General features: G+C 48.2%; 2 protein-coding genes across 6 annotated transcripts in view; one reads left to right on the top strand and one right to left on the bottom strand.

Annotated features, from left to right (window-relative positions):
- The window catches only part of S100PBP (S100P binding protein), an 87565-nt gene that overhangs the window by 30578 nt on the left and 32578 nt on the right, over window positions 1-24409 (bottom strand). For 2 of the 5 annotated variants that reach the window (XM_074976198.1, XM_074976199.1), the window contains one exon: window positions 5929-6152. The exons of 2 other annotated variants lie outside the window; for them this stretch is intronic. In XM_074976198.1, coding sequence (XP_074832299.1) covers window positions 6053-6152 — 100 coding nt within the window. In that variant the 3' untranslated portion in view covers window positions 5929-6052. Of the gene's footprint in view, window positions 1-5928; window positions 6153-24409 lie in introns of those variants that run through there. One more of the 5 variants, XM_074976200.1, reaches the window with a different exon arrangement.
- FNDC5 (fibronectin type III domain containing 5) overlaps window positions 1-24409 on the top strand; it is a 30433-nt gene that overhangs the window by 5404 nt on the left and 620 nt on the right. Inside the window, exons 2-5 of the mRNA XM_074976202.1 lie at window positions 10005-10120; window positions 12201-12399; window positions 15360-15449; window positions 21192-21325. Coding sequence (XP_074832303.1) covers window positions 10005-10120; window positions 12201-12399; window positions 15360-15449; window positions 21192-21325 — 539 coding nt within the window. The remainder of the gene's footprint in view (window positions 1-10004; window positions 10121-12200; window positions 12400-15359; window positions 15450-21191; window positions 21326-24409) is intronic.

Here is a 24409-nt window from a genome sequence, read left to right as displayed (position 1 = left end):
GGTGTTTAATTGTGGTGTAGACATACCCTGTGTGGTCTTTATTTCTCCACCTGTTAAACCACAATCATAAATCTTACCTCCTTCTCAGGGCTGGTTAATGTTTGTATAAGCAATTGGACAGTGGACTGTGCTATTTGCATACATGCTCAGTGTTGTTGTGATGGACCACTTAACTGTGATGCAATGAAACTATGCTGAAAAATGCTGGTTGGTTACTTCTTAGCAAATCAGAGTGGGAGCTGGCCCTGGCCCTGAGTCCTACAGCTCTGGTCCCATTGCTGTACAGAAGCCTAAAAGCTAGGAGCCAAGAAATCCTACGATTCCCCCCCACTCCAGTCCACAGCATTGAGAATCAGGCTAGCAATGGGCTCTACAGGGGATTTTTAGTGTCTTATCCAGCTTAGCTGTTGATTGGGTTAGCTCACTTATGGTGCCCCGGGAACAACTATGATTTGTTTACACGTTTGTTATTTCCCAGTTATGGCCCCATTGTGCTAGCTGCTCGATAAACATGTCTGTGTAGGTGCTGCTTGAGGTGGTAATTTTAAGGCAATTTTGCACTGCTTGCTCAGCTGGAACTCCCAGTGAAGTTGGGTTAGGTATGCAAGGAACGCAGGGCTCTTGCTTCCTAGGCAAATTAATGGGACTGGGCATCCAAACATATCTCAGCTTTGTAGGACAGAGAGTTTGCTTCCCATCTTTGCTGCGCATCACAACAGAGCACCACAGCATTTACTATGCACCACAGAGCATTTGCTGTGCTTTCCAGAAGATTCATATCTTGAGACTTAAGATACACATCTTCTACCGTGGCTATATTAAAAACAATCAACACCCTCTTCACCCTCCTCCAAATACCCTCTAACTAGCTCTTATTGGGTGGCAGGGGGAGAGAAAGAAGCAATAGTACAGGCTGAACCTCTCTTGTCAGCACCCTCAGGACCTGACTGGTGCTGGACGAGAGAATTTGCCAGATCATGGGAGGTCAGCATTACCAACACTTCCATGGATGACTGGGCTCTTAGAAGACATTGAGGGGTAAATTACAGCTAAATAACAGTACAGAACATTGAGAGCCAGGACTGGTGGCTGGAAACAAATTTTATGGGACCATGGGAAACTTGGCCACACCCATGATAAATGGTCATCTGGCTAACTAAAATCATGCCAGATTATGCAAGTTGCCAGATGAGAGAGTTCTGGATTAGAGAGGTTCAATTTATAGTAACATTAGCCAAACACAACATTGGAGTACAAGCTTTTGTGTTTGTCAAGTAAGTCTTTGCTTTGCTGTTTCAAAGCCTTTTAGAAGCTGAATCATTGGGCACAACCTTCACAGGAGGCAGGTGTATCATCCCCATTTTACAGCCGGCAAAATGAAAACACAGGGAAATTTATGATTAGAATGTGCCGACGGTTCAGCACCCACAACCAGTGAGAGATTTTCAGGAGAGCTCAGCAGATTGGATTCTATTCTCTTTGGAAAAACCTGGACATAAATGCCAGGATGTGGGTTTCCGGGAGCTCTGAACATCTAAAAAGGTGGTCTTTATTCAGGTGTCTAGAAGGGAGCAGATCTCTTTCGAAAATCTGGATGCAAACATGGGTGTCCTCGTGGACAGTGGTACTTGTGCTGTATTAGGCAACAGTTTCTGCCTATCAAAAGCTTTTATTTTCAGCTGACAAATTTCCAGGATGCTGAGTCTCCTCCACAGTGCCAGCTGGTCAGGGAGTTTATACAAGAAGGACAATGGTTTCTCTGGGCAGGGAATAACAGTAGATGGAGGATTTTTTTTTGGCCTGGGTTAGAAAGAAGAAAGCCCTGATCACATAAACCACTGCATCAGCTTTGAACTTGTACAGATGTAGATTGCGCGCAAATTTTCCTCTTTTGCCAAATAGCATTGTCCTCCTGGAACTGAGAGTCTGAATCATCTAATCAGAACAAAACACCCAGTTTAACATGAAAATGGTTAATGTGCCTGGCACAGGCCTTCCAAGCCAATAACCTGCATCCACACCAAACTGAGGGAAATCATAGAGCCATAGAAGGGACAGCAAGGGCCCAGATGCAGGATTTGTCATGTCTAAATGAGCATCCAGCCTCCTTTTGAAACCTCCAGAGAAGGAGCTTCCATGACCTTCCTAAGTGTCTATTCCATTGTCCTACTGTTCTCACAGTTCTGAAGCTTTTTCTGAGATTTAATCTAAAGCTGCCCAGTTGTGGTTTGATCCCATCACCTCTTGTCCTGCTCTCTGTGCAAGAAAGAACAAATTCCCCCTCCTTTTTATGGCAGCCTTTCAAGGACTTGAAAACCATTATAATGCCCCAACTCCAACTCCTCTTTTCCAAACTAAACCGACCCAGTTCCTAGCACCTTTTCTTCTATGGCTTGTGCTCCATCCCTTTTGGCAGCTTTGTCACTCATCTTTGAGTCCTTCTCAGGTTTTCTGCATCCTTTCTCTGCAGCAGTGACCAAAATTATTTGGACACAGGACTCCAGCTGAGGCCTAAACTAATCAAAGAGGAGTCGCTGCAGGTTGGCGACTAGTGATTCTGGGGCTAGTATCCAACTGCCAAGGATTCCTAGCTAGAATATCTGGGCAAAACTGACCCCATGCAAGTTACTAAAAAGTTACATATGGAGCCAATTAGAGACAGGCTGCTCCTTTCCAGACATGTAAACATAAAATGGCAGTGGAGTCCCTTGTGTATCAGGCAGAGCAGGTAATTCTACCACTATCAGCTTGTTCTGTGTCAATGTCTTTGCTCCGTCATTAACTAATCGTCTCTAAATGCAAAAGAGCGAGTATTTTTCATGCTCTTGCTTGCTGTGAATGCCTCTCTCATGTTACATAGCTGCAGACAGTGATGGGCAATAAACCAGAATGTTTCACCCAAAACAGGCCAGAGAGGTGGGCTCTGGATTAAATTGGTCTCAGGAATGGGCTGGCTCTCAGACTACAGAACTAAAACCCAAACCATCCCCACTTCTTCCAGTTTCTAAGATATAATTAGACTGGGAGCTTATAAACAAACACTGGCGCATAATGATCTGAAAGTCTAGCTAGGGCCCAGTCCTTCAGTCTTTACACTCTGTGAGCCAGATTCTGGGTCTGGGTGTCTCCTGCGGCTGAAAGCCACGCAGTTCAGAAGAGTGGGCAGGTACCAGGGACCAGTGCTGGTGATTGCCAGCCCTGTGGTGAGTTAATGCAGCCTAGAAGCTACTCTGACTTACACACCAGCTGAGGATCGGCTCTGCCAGCTCCTCCCACCAGTGCTGGACGCAGCTGGCCTGTTATGGCCAGAATCCAGCCTCTTTGTGCTGCCTGAATGACGCAGAATGGCCTAGTCCGAACTGAGAACCGGGCCCAAGGCCGTCACATACACACTCAGCTCCCCAGAGATTTGGCAAGTGCGGGCAGTGGCACTCGGGCCATTACTGGAGCATTTTGCAAGGGGGTAGGTGGTCTGCAGGAAATAATTGACTCCTTTCTAACACTCGAGAACCACCCGTCGGGCTTTCTGTTCTTTGAAAGGGTCTGACTGCATTTCTCTCATATGACTCAGTGCCTGACTGGCACAAAAAATGGGCCCATACTCCCCTCCCACACCCTCTGCAGGCAGGGGTCATTAAAACACACAGAAAGCTGGCGACTGCTTGCTAAATAGCCCATAAAGTTGACAAGCAATTACACCCGCTGAAGAAAATCCCACTGGAAGAGTGAAAAAGGGGCTTGGAGATGGAATGAAAGCAATTCCTTTCACACTCAGCTGTGTGTGTTGGAGAGAAAGGACCCCCACAGCCCTCAAAGGGCGAAGGGTGTGGTTCAGTGCCTCAGAAAGAACCTTGATCAGAAGATTTAACAGCAGCTCCTTCCCCGGCAGGTCCTGTTCTCATGCCACTTTCTTCTGCGGTAAAGGTTATGGCACAGGGAACAAAAAGCCACCCTGATTTAATCCTGACATTTATGGGTTCCTCTTGGAAAGGACTTGCAACTGGTGGATACTGCTAGGTCTCAAAGATGCAATGAAGGGATTAGGCAGTGACGGGAAAGACTGATCCATTTCAGAGCCTCGGCTGCAACTTAGGTTCCTGGCCCTCTTGCTGGAGGATCTGGCGAATTTAAGCTAGTAAAAGAGCTGCCTGCAGAACAGGAGCTGAGCAATTCCAAAACTGTCCATGGTCCCAGTGCAAGCCATGTTAGAGTAGGAAGCACGTTCATTGTACGTAGCTGGCTTTCAAGTACAGGTTGGACCTGTCTCATCTGGCACTCTCTTGTCTGGCAACATCTGTTCAAAAGAGGTTTGGGAACACAGGCTGCATTGACTGCACTTCTAAGTCACATGGGAGCTGTTGGAACTGTTATTCCAAGACATTGGCAGCCACAGCTCCAGAATAGTTAGCAGGCATTAAGAAGGGGTACACTGCAGAAAGCTGCTGATGGTGATGCATTGCACAGCATGGGGTGAAATGGAATGGAAACCGATCGACGTGGAAGACAAAGGGACGGGACTCTGGACACATTCTTGGATAGTTGGGAGAAAATCCTTCAGGAACTTGTGCTGAATTAGGCAAAAGTTATCCCCCCCTGAGGCCACAAAGGAGACAGAAGAGTGTCCCGGAGACCTGCAGCTGGGGCCATGCCAGGAATGGATTACCTGACTGGGCTCTCACCTTACCTGCCTGGACAGCAGATGCTGGGATTTAGGTGGGTCAGGTACCAGGAAATCAAGAAAAATCTGTTTGATGGAACAGAACTACACTCGTGGTACCAAAGTGACTCAAGGGCAGGCTTTTAAGGCAAGACCCTAGCTATCAAGGATGGTCTCTTGTATTGGCTTCACTGCATCACTTATAAATAGGGCATTAGGTACAATGTTAGAGCTTCATAAACTATTAAGTACAGATTGTGTCATGTACCCTGTACACAACACTAAATATACATGTTTTATTCATAGAGACATTAAATATAGATCAGATAAACTAGATAGGTGATAAGTAAGCACAGTATATCAGGCGGGAGAGGTGCCTGTCCCACAGCTGGAGCAGGCCCAGGTTCATCTGCCCCCCTGTGCTCCCCAGCCAGAGTGAGGAATGCAGGAAACCATACTTTCCCCTCTCTCCCTGGTGAAGGGGAACGGCCAGCAACATTACCCTATGAATTGGGTTCAGGGCTTCAGCCCCCCTGCCCTCCCTAAAGGGCATCTCCAGGATAAGAGGCTCGGATCTGGGGCAGTTCCGGATGGGGACAGGGGAGGTGTGTGTGCCTGGTGATTCTTTCCCTTTTCCGTACGATTTTATGAGAAGCAGTCAGATTTCAGGTACATCCCATTGTCCTGGCACAAACAACCCCTGACCTTGCTTTAGGTCGCGATAAGAGGAAGCTGTGTATCAGATTTGGCGGTCCTAGCCCTTACCGTTTAGGAGGAATTCTTCAACAAACAGAGGGACACACAAACAGATAAACACTGTAAGCTTTGCCCATGAAAGCTCCAATAGATCTGTCTATATGGTACCCCGGGACTTCTTGTTATTTTTGCAGATTCAGACTAACATGGCTACCCCTTTGACACTTGTCAAATACATAGTAGACTAGGTAGGGATTAGATATTAGTTAGGCTCAGGAGTAGCTATAAGTATAGGTCCATAGGTAGGTATGAACCTACAGGCACAGTGTGGGTACCACCCCAGCATTGGCAGGGTAGCGTACATGGTGTAGTTCTTATGTACTGGGTGATTACTGGTTGACACCGGCAAGGGCTGTGATATCAACCCCTGGGCAATAGCCACCAAACAGGCAGGTGAGTAGCATCCCATCCTACAGGCCTCCTGCTCCTGATACAAGGAGCTGCCAGATGTAAAATAAGAGGCCAGCGGACAAATCACTCCAAAGCCATCAAGAGTTTTGCGTCTTTAAAGAAAAAAGGCTCGTTAGTCATCGGCAGAGGGTTTAATGAGGCCACAAAGGGTTCTCAGCATCAAGTGCAGATTCATGGTAATCTTCACGGCTTGTGCCTCCGGGCTGTGTGGAGAAGAGTGCGCCCTGCTCATTCCAAAAGGGCTCGGAGTACGCAAGGGTGAGGCATGGCTGTGACACACAGCGCCTGGGATAGGCAGGGCCAGGGTCCACCTTGTGTACGTTCCCTGCTGGAAGGAAACAAGAGTGATCATGGTTTGTTTCACAGCAGCCGTTCCCCATCAGAAACTAGCATGATTTGATTTTAATCAAACACATGGGGCCGCGAGGGCCATTGGCACCAAAAGGAGAACATCTTTTCATGTGCATGGCTGTCGCTAAGTCACACTCGCCAAACAGATGCTCTTCTAGTTTTGAGAGAGGGATTTGCTCTTACAGGGTTATAGCCTATGAGCTAGAATGAATTTAAACACTTAAATCACAAGCCTGGGAACATATGGTCTATTATTGACTGATACAGCCATCCCTAGTGCACTAGAAATCCATGTGCCGGGGGAAGGCTGGGTGACGCTTGCATAAAATGTTCCCCAGATCTCCTGCCTGCCTGTGAAAAGAGTCTGGATGAAATTAAACCTCTGGGCTCACATTGTGGGAAAGGCTTGAGTTTTACAGACAAATGTTTGCAAGAAGCAACACTCAGAGCTGCATGCAGAGTCAGGGAATCCAACCTTTAGATTGGGCCCCATACATGTTCGCGCTGAAAATGCTCACACGGAGGCCGCCAGAGACCAGAAGCTGGATCTCATCTATCTAATCACAACACAACTGGAATTCCAAAGTGTGATTGACCCAGAGACTAAGGACATTCAGGGAATAATTCGAAACAGCAAAGAGATTTGAGGAAATCACAATCTCAGCCCAACTTCCAGGATCTTCGTTGCAAATTATCCATTCCGCTCTGTGCAGAACTTACTTGCCTTGCTGCACATTTCTGCAAACGCTGGACTTAATTCTTCTCTTGCATCAGTTTTACGCTGGATTAACTCCACTGATTCCAATGGAGTGCTTCCTGAATTATACCAGGGCAAAGGGAGAGCGGATGAGGGCCCATTGCATTTCATTTTAGTGCATCATCCTTCCGCCACCCATCAGTCTCTTGGGTTTTCTGTTGTGCACATGGCTTTAGTGAAGTCTCCTTAATCCCCTTCCCCACCTGCTCTCTCTCTCTCCTGGCCTGTATTGTGACTCCTGCTTTACAGGGTTCCCGTCTCTGTGGAAACGTACGCTCGGGCTGCAGCCTTGCCGGGCACTTCACTCTCACGTCACAGCCTCATTTAACCTACTCATGCTGAAGGCGTTTGCTCTCCTCTGTAGCTCTTGGCACTGCCCGCCTCCCCCACGTTTTATGTCATCAGAAAATTGAGGCATTTTCAATATGATCCTTTCTTCAAGGTCATTAATACCCCTGCTAAACAAAAGGGAGTGAGATGCCAGTCTTGGTGCCACCCACATATTGTCTCCCCATCCTGAATGCTCTTTTACCTTTACACGCTGGTTCCCGTTACTAAGCCGGTCATTTGCTTGTTGCAATAGCCTTCCCGATCGCAGGCTCTATAAATCACCCCCTGCTGTGATGACCTCTGTCAGAACATGCAGGGGTTTAGCTGTCGGGCTGTACTTCGGAAAGGGTTAGACACCTAGCGCGAAGCACTGGTACTATGCTGCCGTCAGAGCCTGATTTGTTTGCTGCTTTCTGACCCCACCTCTCAGCTCTGTCAGAGCCTCGATACTTTCCAGCACATTCATCAAGCATGACTCATGGAGCTGCCCTGTATGAGTGCGTGCCAGCAGCCCCTTACTGAAATAAGACCCTATTCTGGTTTGCATTTGCAGGCTGCCCTTATTTCCCTATGCTGAATAGGGGTCACCTGGTACAATTACTTGTATTCAAGTGAGTTCAACAGCAATCAATCAGAACTTTGCAGTAGAAATGTCCAAATTAATGTCAAGTTGACTGAGCCCCTATGAGCAGGAAACACTGTGTAGACAGAGTCCTTTGATTTACCTCCTTATTGTTAAGGTTTGCCCAGGGAGAAGTGACGCACGCACATTTCCGGACATTCCTCTCAGTCAGGAATGGGAGTGACTGACTGACCTGACCCAGTGCTCTCCACCCTTCGTACCTAGCTGTGCCCCCAGGATGGACCTGCTTCTCCTGGTACTTGGAGCTGCATTTTCTCAAGGCAACATGTGGGGGACATGCAAGGTTACAGACCCCTTGAACAGAAGTAATTTTACCAGGCGTCCCGTATTCAGCATAGAAAAATATGGTCATCCTCGGAGAGGACATTGGGAGTGGATTCATGTAAAGGCCTGATGGATGGACAGCAAAGGTGACGTAACCAGTAATTGCTTGACCACACCCACCAGCCACCACAGCAAAAAGCCAGTACAGGCTGGAAACAGGGTGGGGGTGGAGATGAGCCTGGCCACGAACTGGCCTACAGCAGGAACTGCACTGATGGACCAGCCAGGGGAGCGTCTGGCCTCACACACTGCAGCTTTGCCTGACCAGCAGCCTTGCAGACTTACCCCCATCACCAGCTGTTGGACCGTCACCCATGCTGCTGGTGGGTGGGTGGGTGTGTGGCTAGCGACTATGGGTCCAGCCAGCAGTAGGACTCAAGTACTGATGGGAGGCGAGAGACAGAAAATATGGGACAATCTGCCCATCTTTAGTAAAAAGCAGGGACACCTGCAGGAGGGCTTATACGGGACTGTCCCTTTAAAATGGGACATCTGGTCACCCTAGATGAAGGGTCTCTCTTTGCATCCCAGCAGGTACAGCACCACTGCTGCCTCAGCTGAGCCCTGAAGGGAGAAAGGAGCACTTGGCCAGTGGCCCACCTGGTCCTTGGCCCCTCTGCCGAGGCTGCCAAGCAGGGGCTCGTTTACTGCCAGCGACAAAAGGGATTTATGTTTTCGCTGCTGGGAATTGGGCTGTGAGCTCACTCGCGTCTGACTGAAGGAGCGTGTGGCTGAAGGGTCTTCCCTGTACAGACTCTTTCGGCCAATGGACAATTAGTTTCAACCCACTGCTCCCGGCCTTTTTTCAGATGCCAACAATCTAGGCCAGGGACTCTCTTATCAGCCGTTTTGCTTCCTGAAGGACTGAGGGCTGGAACCCCTCTGGACCTGAGGCCTTGTCTAGCCCTCCCATTCCTAATAGCCTTGTTATGGATTCCTGCTGCTTCTGAAGCATGGTTCACCTCTGGTGGCGAGGACAGACAGTGCTGTTCAGAAGTGGCACAGGGTCACTGCTCTACATGTTCTTCCCTGTTCGTTCTAACCTGGGAGTTCAGAAAGTCCCTCGCTTTGAAGCGTTCCAATCAGTGGGCCGGTCAGCAGCTGGCTCGTCAGCTTCACAGATGAGGGCATTTAAAATAAATAAATGAAAAGAGGCCTAACTTCTGCCCTGCCTGGCTTCATGGGACTGCCAATGAGCTGGGAAAGCAGCAGGGAACAGGGAAAAAAACATCCCCGTTTGCTGCATGTGGCTTTCAAATCCCCAAGGTTGTTAACTAGGGCACCAGCATTTCCATACTTCCACCTACAAACCACTCTCTGCACAGGGCTGAAAAACCCAGGCAGGACGCTATTTGCCTTTCACTCTCACTGCAGCCAGGGCGAGCTCTAAAGGAGAACAAGCTCGATGAAGAGGTGATGCTGTTCTGTGGCATGCAAGCTGTACAGCATGCGTTTGGGATACATAAGGGTTACATATTTCACATGCAGATTTAATACCACTCGGTATCATCCAAGGGGGGGTGAGAACTTGGAGAAGATAATGGCAAATGATGAAAACATGATGTGTCTATGTCCCTGAGTCCCACACACCTGGACCCTGCGCACTGGTGATGGACATCTGCAGCCCCCAAACACCCCCAGCTAACGGACAGTGAGATAAATCCTGTTTCCTCTGTTGCAGGAACTCATGTCTGGTCCCTCCACTGCTCCTTCCCCATCTGCTGCCTGTATCAGTGACTTTGCAGTGGTAAAGCTTGTGTTTTGTCTCCTTGCAGACAGCCCGTCCGCTCCAGTGAATGTCACAGTCAAACATCTGAAGGCCAATTCAGCTGTTGTGACGTGGGATGTTCTAGAGGATGAAGTTGTTATTGGTTTTGCAATCTCCCAGCAGGTAACCTCACCATTTCACCTCACCTCCGGTCTACATGTGCTGGGGTCCCCCCAGAGCTCTACCCGTCTCGTGCTTTGAGTGTTTGGAGCAGGGGAAACCCTGGATTTACGGTGCAGCCTGCCCTGCCTGCTGAGCCCTGACACAGCATCAGCCTCGTTCTTCGCCTTAGCCCACTTCCATGGGTTTGGCTTAGACCTCGCCCCTCTCAGATGTATAATCCTGGGGACAGATTGGAACTGAGCACTGACAGGGGAGTAGATAACTTAGCATCAACCTGGACAATGACCCCCAAGGACAAGTGTGTCCACGCAGACTCATTGTCTTCACAGCAATGGGGCTGAGTGCAGGAATTGATCCATTCATAAAACGCCTCTGGGAGACTCAATGGTGCAGGAGACTGGGGCTGGGATAGGGCTGTGGACTCTCCAACTTACCTCCACCCCAAGCCACTTTCAGGGCTCCCCTCTCCATCTCCACCCCACCCTGCTCTTAGTTACATCTCATGGCAGGGAAAGCAGTCCTAGCTCTACACACAAGTCTGCTCGGGGCCAGAAGCCACGCCCAGTTGTGTCCCTGGGAGTTTGGCTGCAGACTTCACTGACAGCAGGAGCCAGATCCATTTAATGCCTTCACACTTCCAGGGCCCGAAGGTGACTAGGCAGAGAAGGCAACCTGCCAGCCCCCAGTCTCAGCAATAGCTCTGCTGCAGGGGTAAGCAGAGAGAGAGAACAATAAGAAGCTGCTATGTGGTGAAGATGAGAGCAGGTCTCTTGCACACCAGCACTGGGAGGTCATCAGGGTTCCCTCTAAGTTTTTCCACCCATGGGCGGAATACATTTTGTTATGTGCATCAAAGCACATGCGGATGTTCAACATCAGCAGAAACATGCTGCCCACCGTGCCTGGCTGTGAGCCGTCTGCTGATCCCTCCTGAGCAGCCACCCAACCGCTCAGCTTACAGGGAACACCGGAGCTCACCGTTTCATTCCTGCCAGAGGAAATTCACCCATTCAGAGGCCAGCATAAAGCACGTGCACGACGACACTGCTGAGGCTTCACAGGGACTTCAGAGGTGCAGAAACCTTCTGCTGGACTCTGTGCATGGTGAATTTCACCTAGAAGCTCCTGAGTGCAGGAGCTTGGAAGGGAATTTGTGGTTCCCGCTCTGCTGGGATGTTACACATGCTGGAGCTAGTGAGCGAGCTCCTGGGCCATGGTGCGTGTTTCTGGGCATTTCACATCCGTGTCCTTAGGGTGGTGGTACAAACTAGCGCAGGGGTTAGCAACCTTTCCAAAGCAGAGCACTGAAATTTGACTTTTTGACCTCTGTGTTGGTCCAAGTGTCAGTGATACTTTTTAAAGTCATAATCAGTCCAACTTTCAACAGCGTCAGTAATAAATACATTAAGCAGCAGAGCTTTACTGTGCAGGGGGTGGTCGGTAGCATTAGCTGGTCTTTTGTTAACCCACAGGCGGCCTGGTTTTGAGCAGGCTCCCGTCTGCAGGGGGGAAGAGGGGTGGGGCTGAGCTTCCACCTTGTGTGCCAATGCAAATTGGCTCATGTGTCACTCTTGGCATCTGTGCCAGGGGTTGCTGACCCCCGTGCTAGAGTGATCTGGAGTCTGAACCATTCAGCCAACTGGCTCCCAATCTCAGGGGACTGCCTAAAATGGAACCAGCCCCTCCCCATCAACCTTAATACTAAGTCACCTTCTCTGCAAGCGCTGGGCCTGATTCACCTCCAAAATCCACCAGGAGTATCTCCACTGAAGTCAGTGGAGTGAAGCCAATGGGAGGAGGGCTGGGCCCACAGGAGCTAGCAGGTTGGATGACTGAGTGGCTGTCATCTGCACCAGCTTGCACAAAAGCAGCTGCAGCTGCTCTCCCTGCTCAAGAAGCCAGTGTGATCAGAGCAGAGCATGTGTCTCCCTGTGCACTGGTTAGGGAGGACTTTAAATGGCAACCCTGAGGTGCTGTTGGGTGCCCTGGGGAGGAAGAGAAAGCGTTTGGGTAACAAGGCATCCGTCATCCAGAGAAAGCCCTCCCTGAGCTCCTGTGTCTTCCTGCCTTGCACTTGTAGAAGAAGGATGTGCGGAAGCTGCGTTTCATCCAAGAGGTGAACACCACCACCCGCTCGTGCGCCCTCTGGGACCTGGAGGAGGACACAGAGTACATTGTGCACGTCCAGTCCATCAGCATCCAGGGCCAGAGTCCGGCCAGCGAACCTGTCCTCTTCAAGACCCCCAGGGAAGCGGAGAAGCTGGCCTCAAAAAATAAAGGCAAGTGCCAGTGAGTTCTTCCATGGCCCCCCCAGGCCCGGTTGCCCCAGATGCAGGGCGTTGTGGTTCACCGAAGTGAGAAAGAGCACCTGGTGCGTTCAAAAGGAAGAACAGCCAAAGTAAAGGCGGGCAGGGCTGTATTTGCCTGTTGCTGTTGCATTGTAGTCAGTTCCATCAGACCGGTGCAACTACAGCCAAGAATGGGCACAATTCAGCAAAGTTGGTAGCAGCCTGGGACTCTTACCCTACAGGTTACACACAAGTCCTAGCATTTTTGTGTACATTCTCCAGGGGTGTTTGTTATTGGCCTACGGAGATGTTTAACAGACCAAAGACTCTGTAGTTGGCATTCTCGGAAGGTGGAAATACTTTGGCAAGACCAGATCTCTGTCAGGTTCTGCACTCAGAGGCAAAGGGATAAAGTCAGTGGAGAACACCAGTTCAGAGATGAGCTAATCCTCAGCTCGTGGAAGTCAGTGCATGAGGCTGGCTTGGAGCCAAGCACAAATCCTGGGAAACAAACCAAAAAGCAAACAGCTCCTGGGTGCAGGTGTCAGTGAAAGTGCCTGAACGTTACATGATGGGCTCAGACCAGGGGCAGTTGGTGCTTGCGGGGGAGCAGGGAAGGGCACCCGGAGGGGGACAATGCACCTCCCAAGGGCTGTGGGTCAGACAGAGGGGTGCTCAAGGCCTCACCTGCCCTTGGCAGTCATTGGGAGTGTCTGCTGGTCCTGCCTTTCTCCCCAGGACTGGGGATAGATGGGGGTGCAGGGATGTAAAGGAAACTAATGCGGGACAGATTGGACACAGGGATATAGAGATAAAATCTTCCTTCTTTCATCTCAGTGCCCCAGGCCATTCAGTCCCTTGTACAGCTAAACTTGGAGGCCAGCCTGAGCCTCCAGGGAGTCTGTGATGGTAATTTATATCATTGATAGCTCCCGAAATGGGCATGTTACACCCATTTATGCTCCTTCAGACTCAGCTGCTGCCACCGGTGTGCAATTTACATTCCCCTCTTTCTACCACCTCTGAGTCAAGGCAAAGGGTCTGGCTGAGTGTGACTGAATCTAGGAGAGGCTGAGCTAGTGTAACTCATGTCAGGAGAGCAGAAGTGAGGCATGCAGCATGGAAAGCAATTGACAGAATGGAATACAGATGTGTAAATTAAAGGCAGCCATCCCTACTTTCTTACTGCATCTGCCAGCTGCTGGGCATGTATGTTCCACCAGCCGAAACTCCCCTGCACTCACCCCAGTAAATGGGTGTAAGCAGAAGAGAGTGAACAGGAATCTAATTTATCCCAGCTGTGCATTGCTTCCAGCTGCAGCTCTCAGTCCGATGTCATGCTGGTGTCAGGCGTGAGGTGCTCCCTGATGCAGGGGTAGGCAACAAACAGCCCAAGGTTCACCAGGGTTAGCCCCAGTGGGCTGCTGTGCTTTATTTACCTGCTCCCCCAGGGGTATGGCTGCTTGCAGTTCCTATTGGCCGTGGATCACTGTTCCCAGCCAATGGGAGCAGTTTGCCAGGCCACACCGCTTCCCATAGCTCCCACTGGCCAGGAATAGCAATCCACGGCGAATGGGAGCTGCAGGCGACCGTACCTGCAGACACGGAGGCAGATAGAGCACCAGCAGCCCACCCTGCTGAACTCTGTCTGGCTCACTGGCCACTTTGCTGCCCACTCCTGCCCTAAGGTTATGGACACTGGTCACCGGTAACGTGACATTAGTATATCCCATTCACCACAGCCAGCCTGGCTGGTTTCAGTAAAATAAGGCCTAAAACCACAGCTGCTAGTGTTGCCAGCACTGGAATTTCCATTCTTCTTTCCTCTGGGGGTAGCTTAGCCGCAGAGAGAACGAGGACTGTTCTCAGAACTAGTGGCTGGCAGGAGCCTGGCAGTCAGCTGAGCAAAGGAAGAGTGCCTGAGGTTATTCTGCAGGCAGTTTGGGAAAGCGCCCCAGGGAACCATGCCAGATATACTGCTGCAGCATTAAGAGGAGGCCATTGGATCACTACACTGCCCTACACCTGGATTTTAAGAGGCCCCAGTGGCTATCTCACTTTTTAAAAAAATGTGAAATGTTTCTGGCAAATCAGTGCCCAGCAGTCAGGGCTGAGTCTTATAATCTGAGCAAGTGTCAAGCCAAAACCAGCTGGTGTCAAGGCGGGTCAAAGAGATGCAGCAGGAAGGCACGTTAATGAACAGGGGACAGGCAGGAGCAGGAGTCCAGGCTATAAAGGGTTACTAGATTATTGGTATAGGTCACATTGTATTGCAGGGCTCTCATCCCTGGTTCCTAGGATGCTGTGAGTTCTTGACTCTTCCTGCTGAAGTGATTTGGAGTCTGTAAATAGCGAATTGTTGTTCATCTGAAAACACTGAGAAAAGCATTCTCTGCTTCCCAGGAAATCTGCTCTCCAATCTTCTTAGTCTTTTGAGGCCAGGGCTTGTACATTGTGGCCTGTGAAGAGGTTCTCCTCATTCCTGCATCCCACAGCTCTGCTGAAAAAAGATTACGCCAACCCTGCGTACTGTAGGGCATAAATCCTGAGCTGAGCTGGGCTGGCAGGAACTTTGCATGGAATAGTGCTGTGATGGGAAGCATACAGCGCTCAGATACTACAGTGATGGGTGCTATGGAAAACCCTGCCGCAGAGAAAATGAGGATGCTGACAGCTGACTGTGGTGTGATGATTCTGAACAATTCATGCTACTTTTGAATCTTGTGCGCGCACTGTCCAAGGCTGGGGCACATAGTTAAACAGGTGCCCAGTGAAAGACTTTAATGGGATCAGCTGGGGTTTACACCAGCAAATCTTCCATGGGGTTTTCAGGTCTTTGATCTGTGAGTTAGAGGGAGAGGGGGATGGAAGGAACATGCGAAAGGAGCAGGTGGAATATAGGTTAAGTCATGGCACAAATGAATCTCATTGTCTCTCTCTTCCCCATGCAGACGAGGTGATGATGAAGGAGATGGGGAAGAACCAGCAGCTGCGAGCTGGTGAAATTCTCATCATTGTCGTGGTGTTATTCATGTGGGCAGGTTGGTAGCAGTCTCTATGATGAAGGCATGTAATGTCCCAGGTTCAAGCTCATTCAGACAGAGTGAGAGACAGAGAGTGAAATCCCTACCCCAGTCCCTGTACACAGTATTGCACGTCTGTAAGTGCATTTCATGTTCCTCTGTCGCATCAGGTATTGGCCACTGCTGGAGGCAGGCTATTGGACTGGCTTTTAAGTAGTCTCATTTAGTAGAACAGGAGGTCGGATGATGCATTTAATGAAACAACTGTCTGATCTGCTGTGGCAAATTCTACATTCTCAATCTTTCCCCGAAAGCAACCTGATGGTAATGACCTTTACTCTGTCATCAAAATCCAAACCCTTTAGCCCCTGCTGTTTTATTAAACATGACGCAGATCAAGTGAAACATGCCACTGTCACTAGATCTAGCTTATTACATGCCAGCAGGTCACACACAAACCAGTAATTCTTGTGAAAAGGTGTGGCGAGATTCTAAAGATGAACCTCACAAATCAAGAGTGAGTTACGACCTTCTGTCTTACTCCCAAGCATCCACTGTCCCATATTTACTAAAACCACTTCAAGAGCTATTAAAATGATTGAACTGTTAAAAGATCAAACGGTTTAGAGCTTCCAAACATAAAATATCAGGTCAGCAAAGAACATGAATCCTCTTGAAACCTAGGGTAAGAATAAAAAGAGCAAATTTCCCACACAACTGAGAGCAAACCTGGCCAATGCTGTACTATTATTGATGAGGCTATGGAAAGGAAGAAAACTCTGTGAGCAATCGATCTGCAAAAGTCTACAAGTTATACAGGGTGACACTGTACAAGGGAATGCTACAGTCTAAAGAATTTGTGTGTGTGTGTGTGTGAGAGAGAGAGATTCCCACAACAGAGCTCCAGTGACATCAGTCTAGGAGATGACTGAACAGTCCCTTCTGGCTTTAAAACTTATGAACCTATGGGTAGGACAGAACAAAGGCAGGAGAGGAAAAGGAGAAATCTGTAGTAACAACAAAGTAAATGCTGAAACTAGCTGCTGAGTGCTCAGCACTTTTGAAAGTCCAGCCATGTGTTTTGGTCCTAGTAGTGGATTTAGGAACCTAAAGCTATTTCTTAAAATCTCGGCTTGATTTTTTCCCACCTCATGCAACCAAAAATCTCATTGATTCAATGGGTGCTTTGCTGTATCAGGGCTACAGGTTTGGAATCCTTGTGATTTAAAAGCCAATAGTGTAGGGTCAGATCCATAGCTGTGGCTGTAGAGCACTTGATGATGTGGCAGGATGGAACAAAGATTCCTTCTGCACTTTTCCAATCCTGGAGCCACTTTGCAGTGGAATTGGGCCTAAAAGAGGGTACATGGGATTTCCTTAGGCAGCAATGGCTTGGAAGGGACAGGTGGGTCAATAAATATACCACTACCACCCTGACACTGAAATCCTTCCACAAAGTTTTTAAAAAAACAAACCACCCAAGGAGCTCAGGAAAGCAAAGAATTCCTCATTCTGAATTTGAAATCTTCTGCTGGTGTAAAATGGCTTAAACCCACTGACCTCGACAAATCTACATTGGTTTATACCTGAGGACCTGGTGATTACAGTGGATAAGAGGATGGACATGAGTCAAGTGTGCCCCTGTATAGAAAAGATGTGGACGCATTGGAGAGGGTCTGATGGAGGGCAACCAAAACAATTACAGGGCTGGAGCACAAGATCTATGAGGAGAGGCTGAGGGATTAGGGCTTATTTAGTTTACAGAAGAGAAGAGTGAGGGGCAATTTGATAGCAACCTTCATCTTCCTGAAGTGGACTTCTAAAGTTGATAGAGAGGGGTTTCATTGGTCTCAAACTACAGTGGGGGAGGTTTAAGCTGGATATTAGGAAAAACTAATTCACCAGGAGGGTGGTGAAGCACTGGGATATGTTACCTGGAGAGGTGGTGGAATCTCCATCCCTAGAGGTTTTTAAGTCCCTGCTTGACAAAGTCCTGGCTGGGATGACTTAGTTAGGGTTGATTGTGTGTTGGGTAGGGGGCTGGACATGGTGGCCTCCTGGGGTCTCTTCCTACCCTGTGATTTTGTGATTTATACCAGAGGAGGACCAGGGCCTAGCAAATATATAAGAGGAGTATGCCCTTAGCCTTTCCATCAGCCTGGAGCTTTCAGCATTCTCAGAAGTCAGCACTAGGGTTTGCCCAGGTTGGGACCAGCACGCAAGGAGTTAATGGGGGAAAAAAAGTTTGTGCCTGTTTGTTTTCCGTACAGAGCCCCAGCTTCCCTGGCGTCTATTCAGCAGCTGCCTCTGCTGCTGCTGCAACATAAAACATTCATGAAACTGCACGATGTTTTACGCATGAGCCACAGAGTCACATTGGCTGGGGGAAGCGATTTCAGGTGAAACTAGGGAACTGGTATGTGAGGAACTTAGTGCTACAGTAGATTATATAACCCATAAAGTATTTCCATTTGGTTTTTACTTCCCTTGTCCTGATCAGAGGAACATTATGCATATCCTGTGCATGCAGAAAAATTGCTACTGTTGGGAAAAAATGAGACGTCCCAGGGCCCCTTATTGCCTAACCAATTTATTGGAGCATAATCTTTCGTGGGCAAAGATCCACTTTGTCAGATGCATGTCACATGTCATGTGCAGCTGACAAAACGGGTCTTTGCCCACGAAAGCTTATGCTCCAATAAATCTGTTAGTTTATATGGTGCCACAGGACTTCTGCATGATTTTGTGGATACAGACTAACACAACCACCCCTCTGATACTGTTGGGAAGAAACCAAACAATGCTAGAGAAGTGTGGTTGAAGGGACAATCCCCAGCTATCTTCCAAGAACATGTTGCGACAGCTCATGCAGGAGAGGGTAAAATGTTTCCCTCTTTTGTTTAAGTGTTAGAGCAATGTGTGATAGGTCTGTTCCTTTATTCTAGGAAGCTGGAGACTTTCCTTATGAAATATATGGATTCCAGCCCATGGATTCATTCTTTAGCTGTTCCTGAGCTCCACTCAGTCAGGGATTGTGAGAATTACAGCCTTTTCCCTCAACCCATGCCATTGGGTATTGTCTATACTTTCCAGGAGATTGACCCAGTCAGGGACAATCTTCCAAAGTTCGATTTTGTGCACCTGGTAGACGCACGAAATCGAACTATCTGGGGTCTGCAGTCAACCCCTGTACTCCTCGATATTGTGAGGAGTAAAGGAGGTCTAAGGGAGAATTTTTTCAGTCAACCTTCCTCTGTGAAGATGGCCAGGAAAGTTAATTGCAGATAAGTTAATTCTACCTACGCATCTGCTGTAGCTAGAACTGTGTAACTGCAATCGATTTACCTGCCTAGCGTAGACCAGGCCTAACATGCTCCCTATGCGAGTGGCTGTAAAAGGAGGTTGCATAGTCTGTGAGGTCAATTCTGTGCCCCCTTTGGAGTTCCTCATATTGGAGGGCTCCTCAGATGACTGGTGAAGATGCCTTTACAATCGTTTTGCATGACTAGAGCAGGATCCGGCTTATTGCCTGGCTTTTGTGGGACTAACCACCTCAATGCTCTGATAACTGTGTGTGCGTGTACATATTTTCTTATTTATTAACAGAGCCCTGGAAGCTGATACGGTTTGAAGGGTTCAATCATGTCCTCTAGAAGCCACGGGTGTAAACTGTGTAAAATGATGTAAACTGGTGTAAATTGGTGGAAACTGCTGGCTTCAGGGCCCATTATTTGCTAAACTTGGCTGAGATGGAGTATTCTCCTATCAGAGCTATGTGGAGGTGAAATCAGGTTGCAAATCTGAGATCTGACAACAAATTTTGGTTAATAGCAATTTAAATAAAAAGGCAGGGAGCTTATTGGTGTCCTGTCTTGTTCCCCTAGGATTCTTTCCAGGCGTAAGTGAATCCAGAGGGACTAGAAGCAGCCAGATAAGATTCATATGTAATTTATTCTATTGGAAAAATTTTGAGTTTATCCTTCTTTGGCACTTGCTTTCCACAGGGTTAGATTGGATTCTAGTCACAGCTGAGAATAACCAAATAGAAGCTGAACCAACACAATGCAAAATCCAATGTGTCCAATCCCATATCCTTTAAAATAGATAAAAAGATGTATTGTCCCTACACCTTAAAAGCTAAATCTCCTGCCTGTAAAAACAATTTGAGATAAAATAATTCAATCAGATAGCTAAAAGGTTTGATCCAGACAAGTGATTGTTTCATCTTCTGAACGATAGCTCGTAACGTGAGCACAGAATTGTCCAATATCCTGAAAGTGGCTTGTAAACTCTGCTTATAGACAAAATTACTATTGTTTACTAAACATGCATGGGCAAGGAAAATCTCACCAAAGCTGCTGAGCTGTTTGCAAAGTTTCATTTGGACAATGACTTTTCACTGCCCTGTGGCTGAGCCATCTGAGATACCTGCGTAGAATTTCTGGTGAATCATTGAATCATAGAACACTAGAACTTGAAGGGACCTCAAGAGGTCATTGAGTCCAGTTCCCTTCCCTCTTGGCAGAAAAAAACACGATCTAGATCATCCCTGATAGGTGTCTACTGAACCTGTTCTTAAATATATCCAGCAATGGAGATTCCATGGATGGAAACTACAGTTAGTTTAGAGAACAACAAGAAGTCCTGTGGCACCTTATAGCCTAACAGATATTTTGGAGCATAAGCTTTTGTGGGCAAAGACCCGCTTCATCAGATGGTAGTTCATCAGTTAGTTTGAATTTACATACGTGTTCATTGTATACATTAAGTTTCACCGATGGTCCACTGCAGGGGACACAAGATTTGGTGGCAGGATCTGGGCTCTCATACTGGCTTTGCCTTATTTTGCCTATGTCTGTCATCTGAAAATGAGGATGATACTTCAGACTGTCTTCCCAAAGCTGACAATTTGCTTGCGCGTAAGACAGAACTAGGATAGCAGAGCTACCTGGTGACAACTGCTGTAAGAACACCTGTCACTCAAGTGCTTTGAGACTGACAGGTGGAAAACTTTATATACATTCAGAGTACTATTGTTAGGTGAGTTGGGTCTTTTCCGGGATGCAAGAAGCGATGGGCTTGTTGATTGCCCTTCCTGGCACCTCTGTTACTTTGCTTTTGAAACAGGAAGGTAGAAAGGTGGTTATTCAGCCAGAATTCAAAACAAAGGCTACTGTAAAACTCTTCCACTCTCTTTGTTTGTCATGACTGCCCCTGCTTTGTTCTCCACACGTTCAAATATGTGGGAGGACCTTTCCGTTGGCAGCTGCTCCAGCTGTAACTGTCATATATTTGAAGACATTGTCTGGCTGAGCAAGATTCCTGTTTGATTCCTCTGCAAGCAGGCACAGGTCATTCATCCTCTCACCTGCACACCCTTTGCTTCAGAAAAAGCTTGGAGGGTGCATTTCCCACTAACGGGAGCTCCTGTACGCTCCTGGGCTTGCAAAGCAGAGGTCATACTAAACCTCCTAATGTTGTCAGTGTAAATAACTATCCAAATGGGAAGCTTAAAACACGTCCTGTTTAATGAAAGGGAAGTGGGAGTACAGCCTGATCTAGTCTGATTGGCAGGAGTGGAATTTGGAACTGTGCAGGAAGCGGCTAAAAAGTCCAACTAGCTGTGTTAGAAAAGGATCTTTGGGACTTAGAATCAGTAACAGTGAGATCCTCACCAGAAGGCACAGAGCAGGCTAGTGGGCTCTGGTCATTCCTAAGGCCTGGCTCATTCACATGACCTCTAACCCTCTTTCCTGCTAGGAGTGATCGCCCTGTTTTGCAGGCAGTACGACATCATCAAAGATAATGAACCAAATAACAACAAGGAGAAAGCCAAGAGTGCGTCTGAGAACAGCACTCCTGAGCACCAGAGCGGAGGGCTCCTGCGCAGCAAGGTAAGACGCTGTCAGTGCACAGCAGGGGATGAAGCAGCTGGGCTTCTGTGGAATTAACCTGAAAAGAAATCTTCCATTGAGGATCCTGGCTCTCACATTCGCTCTCTTGGGTCAATGGGTAGAAGTGAGTCCTCCATATGACCATGGAGACAGAATGGTCTAGTGGCTTGAAACCACAACTACAAGCCAGGACTCCTGGGTTCCCTTCCTAACTTGAGCACTCACTGGGTGGCCTTAGACCCATCACTTGACCTATGTGCCTCAGTTTCCCCCTCAGTGACAGTAGGGTAATAATATCAACCCACATCTGTAAAACACTTTGAGCTCTTTGGCTGAAAAGTGCTTATGTGGGTGGTGGATGATAATCTGAAAATGTTCAGAACCCCCCAGAAATTATTACTGAACAGAATGTAAGAAGGGCTGCCATGGTTATTCTCAAGTAACAGCCTACCAGCTGTTTAAGAGAAGGAGCTGCTGTGAGCTTTAAGATATATTGTAGCAAATAACATCCACAATGTAACTAGAGCTGGGTAAATAGTTTGCACAAAATAGTCAATTAACTTTTTTTTCCCTTTTTCCAAATTGCTCAGCAGCAGCTCTGAATTCTCTTTATTTATCACCAGAAGATTTACCCAGCATTGCTTGGGCCTTAATTCATTTTTGTTTTTCTTCATTTAAATCATTGCTCTGTGGTGGGGCTGGGGATGAGGGATTCAGTGTGCAGGCTGACTCAGGGACAGAGGACTACCGCAACCTTCTCTCACCGCGGCAGCTTGGGGCCTGGTGAGGCGTCCCTCTCCCTGGCTGCTGCAGCTCCAGAATACACAGCTGAGGGAGGGGAGCATGTCCTCCCTCTGGGGCAGGTCCAGGTTCATCTGCCTCCTGCACTCCTCAACCACACTGAGGAATGCAGAAAACTGCACTTTTCCCTCACTCCCCGACAAAGGGAAACAGCCAGCAATGTTCACCCCACCGCCAAAGCCCACCAAAGATTAAGCCCTCCCTACTCTTTAAAGGGCATCTGGGGGGCGGGAGGCTCAGGCTTGGGGCAGTCAGTAAGCCCCTTTCAACTGCCTGGGGACTGTTTCTTTGCTTTGGTTTAATGAGATACTATCCCATTCCAGGCACATCCCATTTTCCAGGGCAACCAACCCCGACCTTGCTTTAAGTTCTGATGAGGGGAAGCTGTAGACCAAAGGTGGTGGTCCGAGCTCTTGCTGATTTAGTAAGAGTTCTTGAACAGACAGACAGATTCTCTCAAATACATAGCAGAGCTGAGATTATTCACTAATTCCTGACCATTCCTGCTAATTTGTCAGCAGTTCACTGTGAGCATTCACAGGTTGCGCTGTGTTAGTTGCTTCTGACTGGGCACAAGGTCACATGAGACATTCCTTATTCTCTGAATGGATGAGTGGAATTGTAGAAGCAGGTATGCGGTATGAACATGGAGGGTTCAGGATTCAAAACTGTGCACAAACATTCATCAAAAGCCATCCCATGAACCCTTGCTAGGATGTTACCATACTGTGGAAACAGAAGTGGTTTTAACACAAGGAGTGGAATTTTAAGAGAACTTTAGCATAATAGGAATTGTCTTTTGTACAGGGCCTAGCACAGGGGACCCTGATCTATAGCTAGGGCTTGTAGGCGCTACCATAATACAAAACATAATTCACTATTTTTTCTTTTACTGTTCACTCAGCCTTAGGCAATGTGTGGGGGTGCACAGGGGGTCACATGCACACCCCGGCATTGGGCCCTCCCACATCTCACTCACCATCAATGCCACGCTGCTTCTGATGAGTGTGGGGGCGGTCCCACCCTCCCCTGAAGCAGCATGGCCCTTTTTAGCTCCCACTACTTTCAGGTCCTGCCACTCCAGGAGATGGTGAGGGGACTGCCCTGTATTCACCGGAAGTGGCACTGCCACAGGAAGAGCCAGATGGAGGCAGAGCAGGGGTGTGGGCAGGGAAGGGATGGGACCTGGCAAAGGCAGGGGTGGGAGGGAGAGGGGTAGGGGCATATGGCCGGTGGCCTCTACCCCGCCCCCCAGAATCCCCACACTGATCTCCTCTGTAACTCAGCTCTAAGCACAACCCTGGTTTCTCAGGAGGCTTTTAGTTTTATATGTAATGGCGCTGCCATTGAAAACCAGACTTGCATTTTACAACAGGAACTGAAGAAGCTTGTGTCAAAAGGAACTGAGCCTGCTAATTCTTTGAAAGAGCTTAGACAGAGCCTCACCAGGATCAATTAAGTCTGGGACAGGCAAAGCCTATACGGAGGAAAACTCAACAAGCAATAGGATCAGGCTGATCCTGCAGCTGACTGAGGGGCTCATCGAGCAATACAGAAATCAGTGGGATTCTGTGTGGAGAGAGGAATCCCTGCAGCCAGTAACTTGCAGGATCCGGACTGAACAACATAAGAGCAGAGTGCCCCTGTGAGCTGCCTACATCCCTTTCAGATTCAAATGCCTCTTAGTGTCTATAGCCCTGGTGTGATGGATGGAAAGGGGGCAGATCTGCACTTGATTCCAGAGACAAAAAGAAAGGGTGAGGGCTGTAATCTAGCTGCCTAACGGTTCCTGTTCCCTGGGCTCTGTGAACTTTGATGACACTTTATTTCCCAGTCTGGCTGCCTGCCTCTCAGGGTGATGAACTGATATGGTTTAGGAAAAGCTGCTCAATATTCTGTTCACTTTGCTAGTGTTGGCATTTCTCCATTCCTTCCTCCTGCCCACTGCAGAGCTAATTTATGACAGCGACAGCCTTAGCATGAGGTTTCAAGCTCCTTCTGTAGCCGCCTGTAAGCCTGTGGATCAAACATTTGCTCCAACACCACTCAGCCCATGTGGATATTGCATTTGTGAGTTCTTTGCTTTCCCAGGGTGGGCTGTGCCCCATAACTGGGTAGCAGGCTGCCAAAAGAAAGAGGATAAAATTCTTACCTCCATTATGCTGGAGTAACACTGGCCTAAACTCCATTGATAATCTCTGAATTTGAGGTGCCACTCAGTTTATGTATTTCAGAAATCACTCTCCTCATTTCACTCTCATATCATTTCACTAAGTCACATCA

The sequence above is a fragment of the Carettochelys insculpta genome, chromosome 24 (assembly GCF_033958435.1).
Source record: "Carettochelys insculpta isolate YL-2023 chromosome 24, ASM3395843v1, whole genome shotgun sequence".
In the NCBI taxonomy this organism is placed as follows: Eukaryota; Metazoa; Chordata; order Testudines; family Carettochelyidae; genus Carettochelys; species Carettochelys insculpta.
Note: the sequence above shows the minus strand (reverse complement) of the source record. Positions and strands in the feature narration are given on the sequence as shown.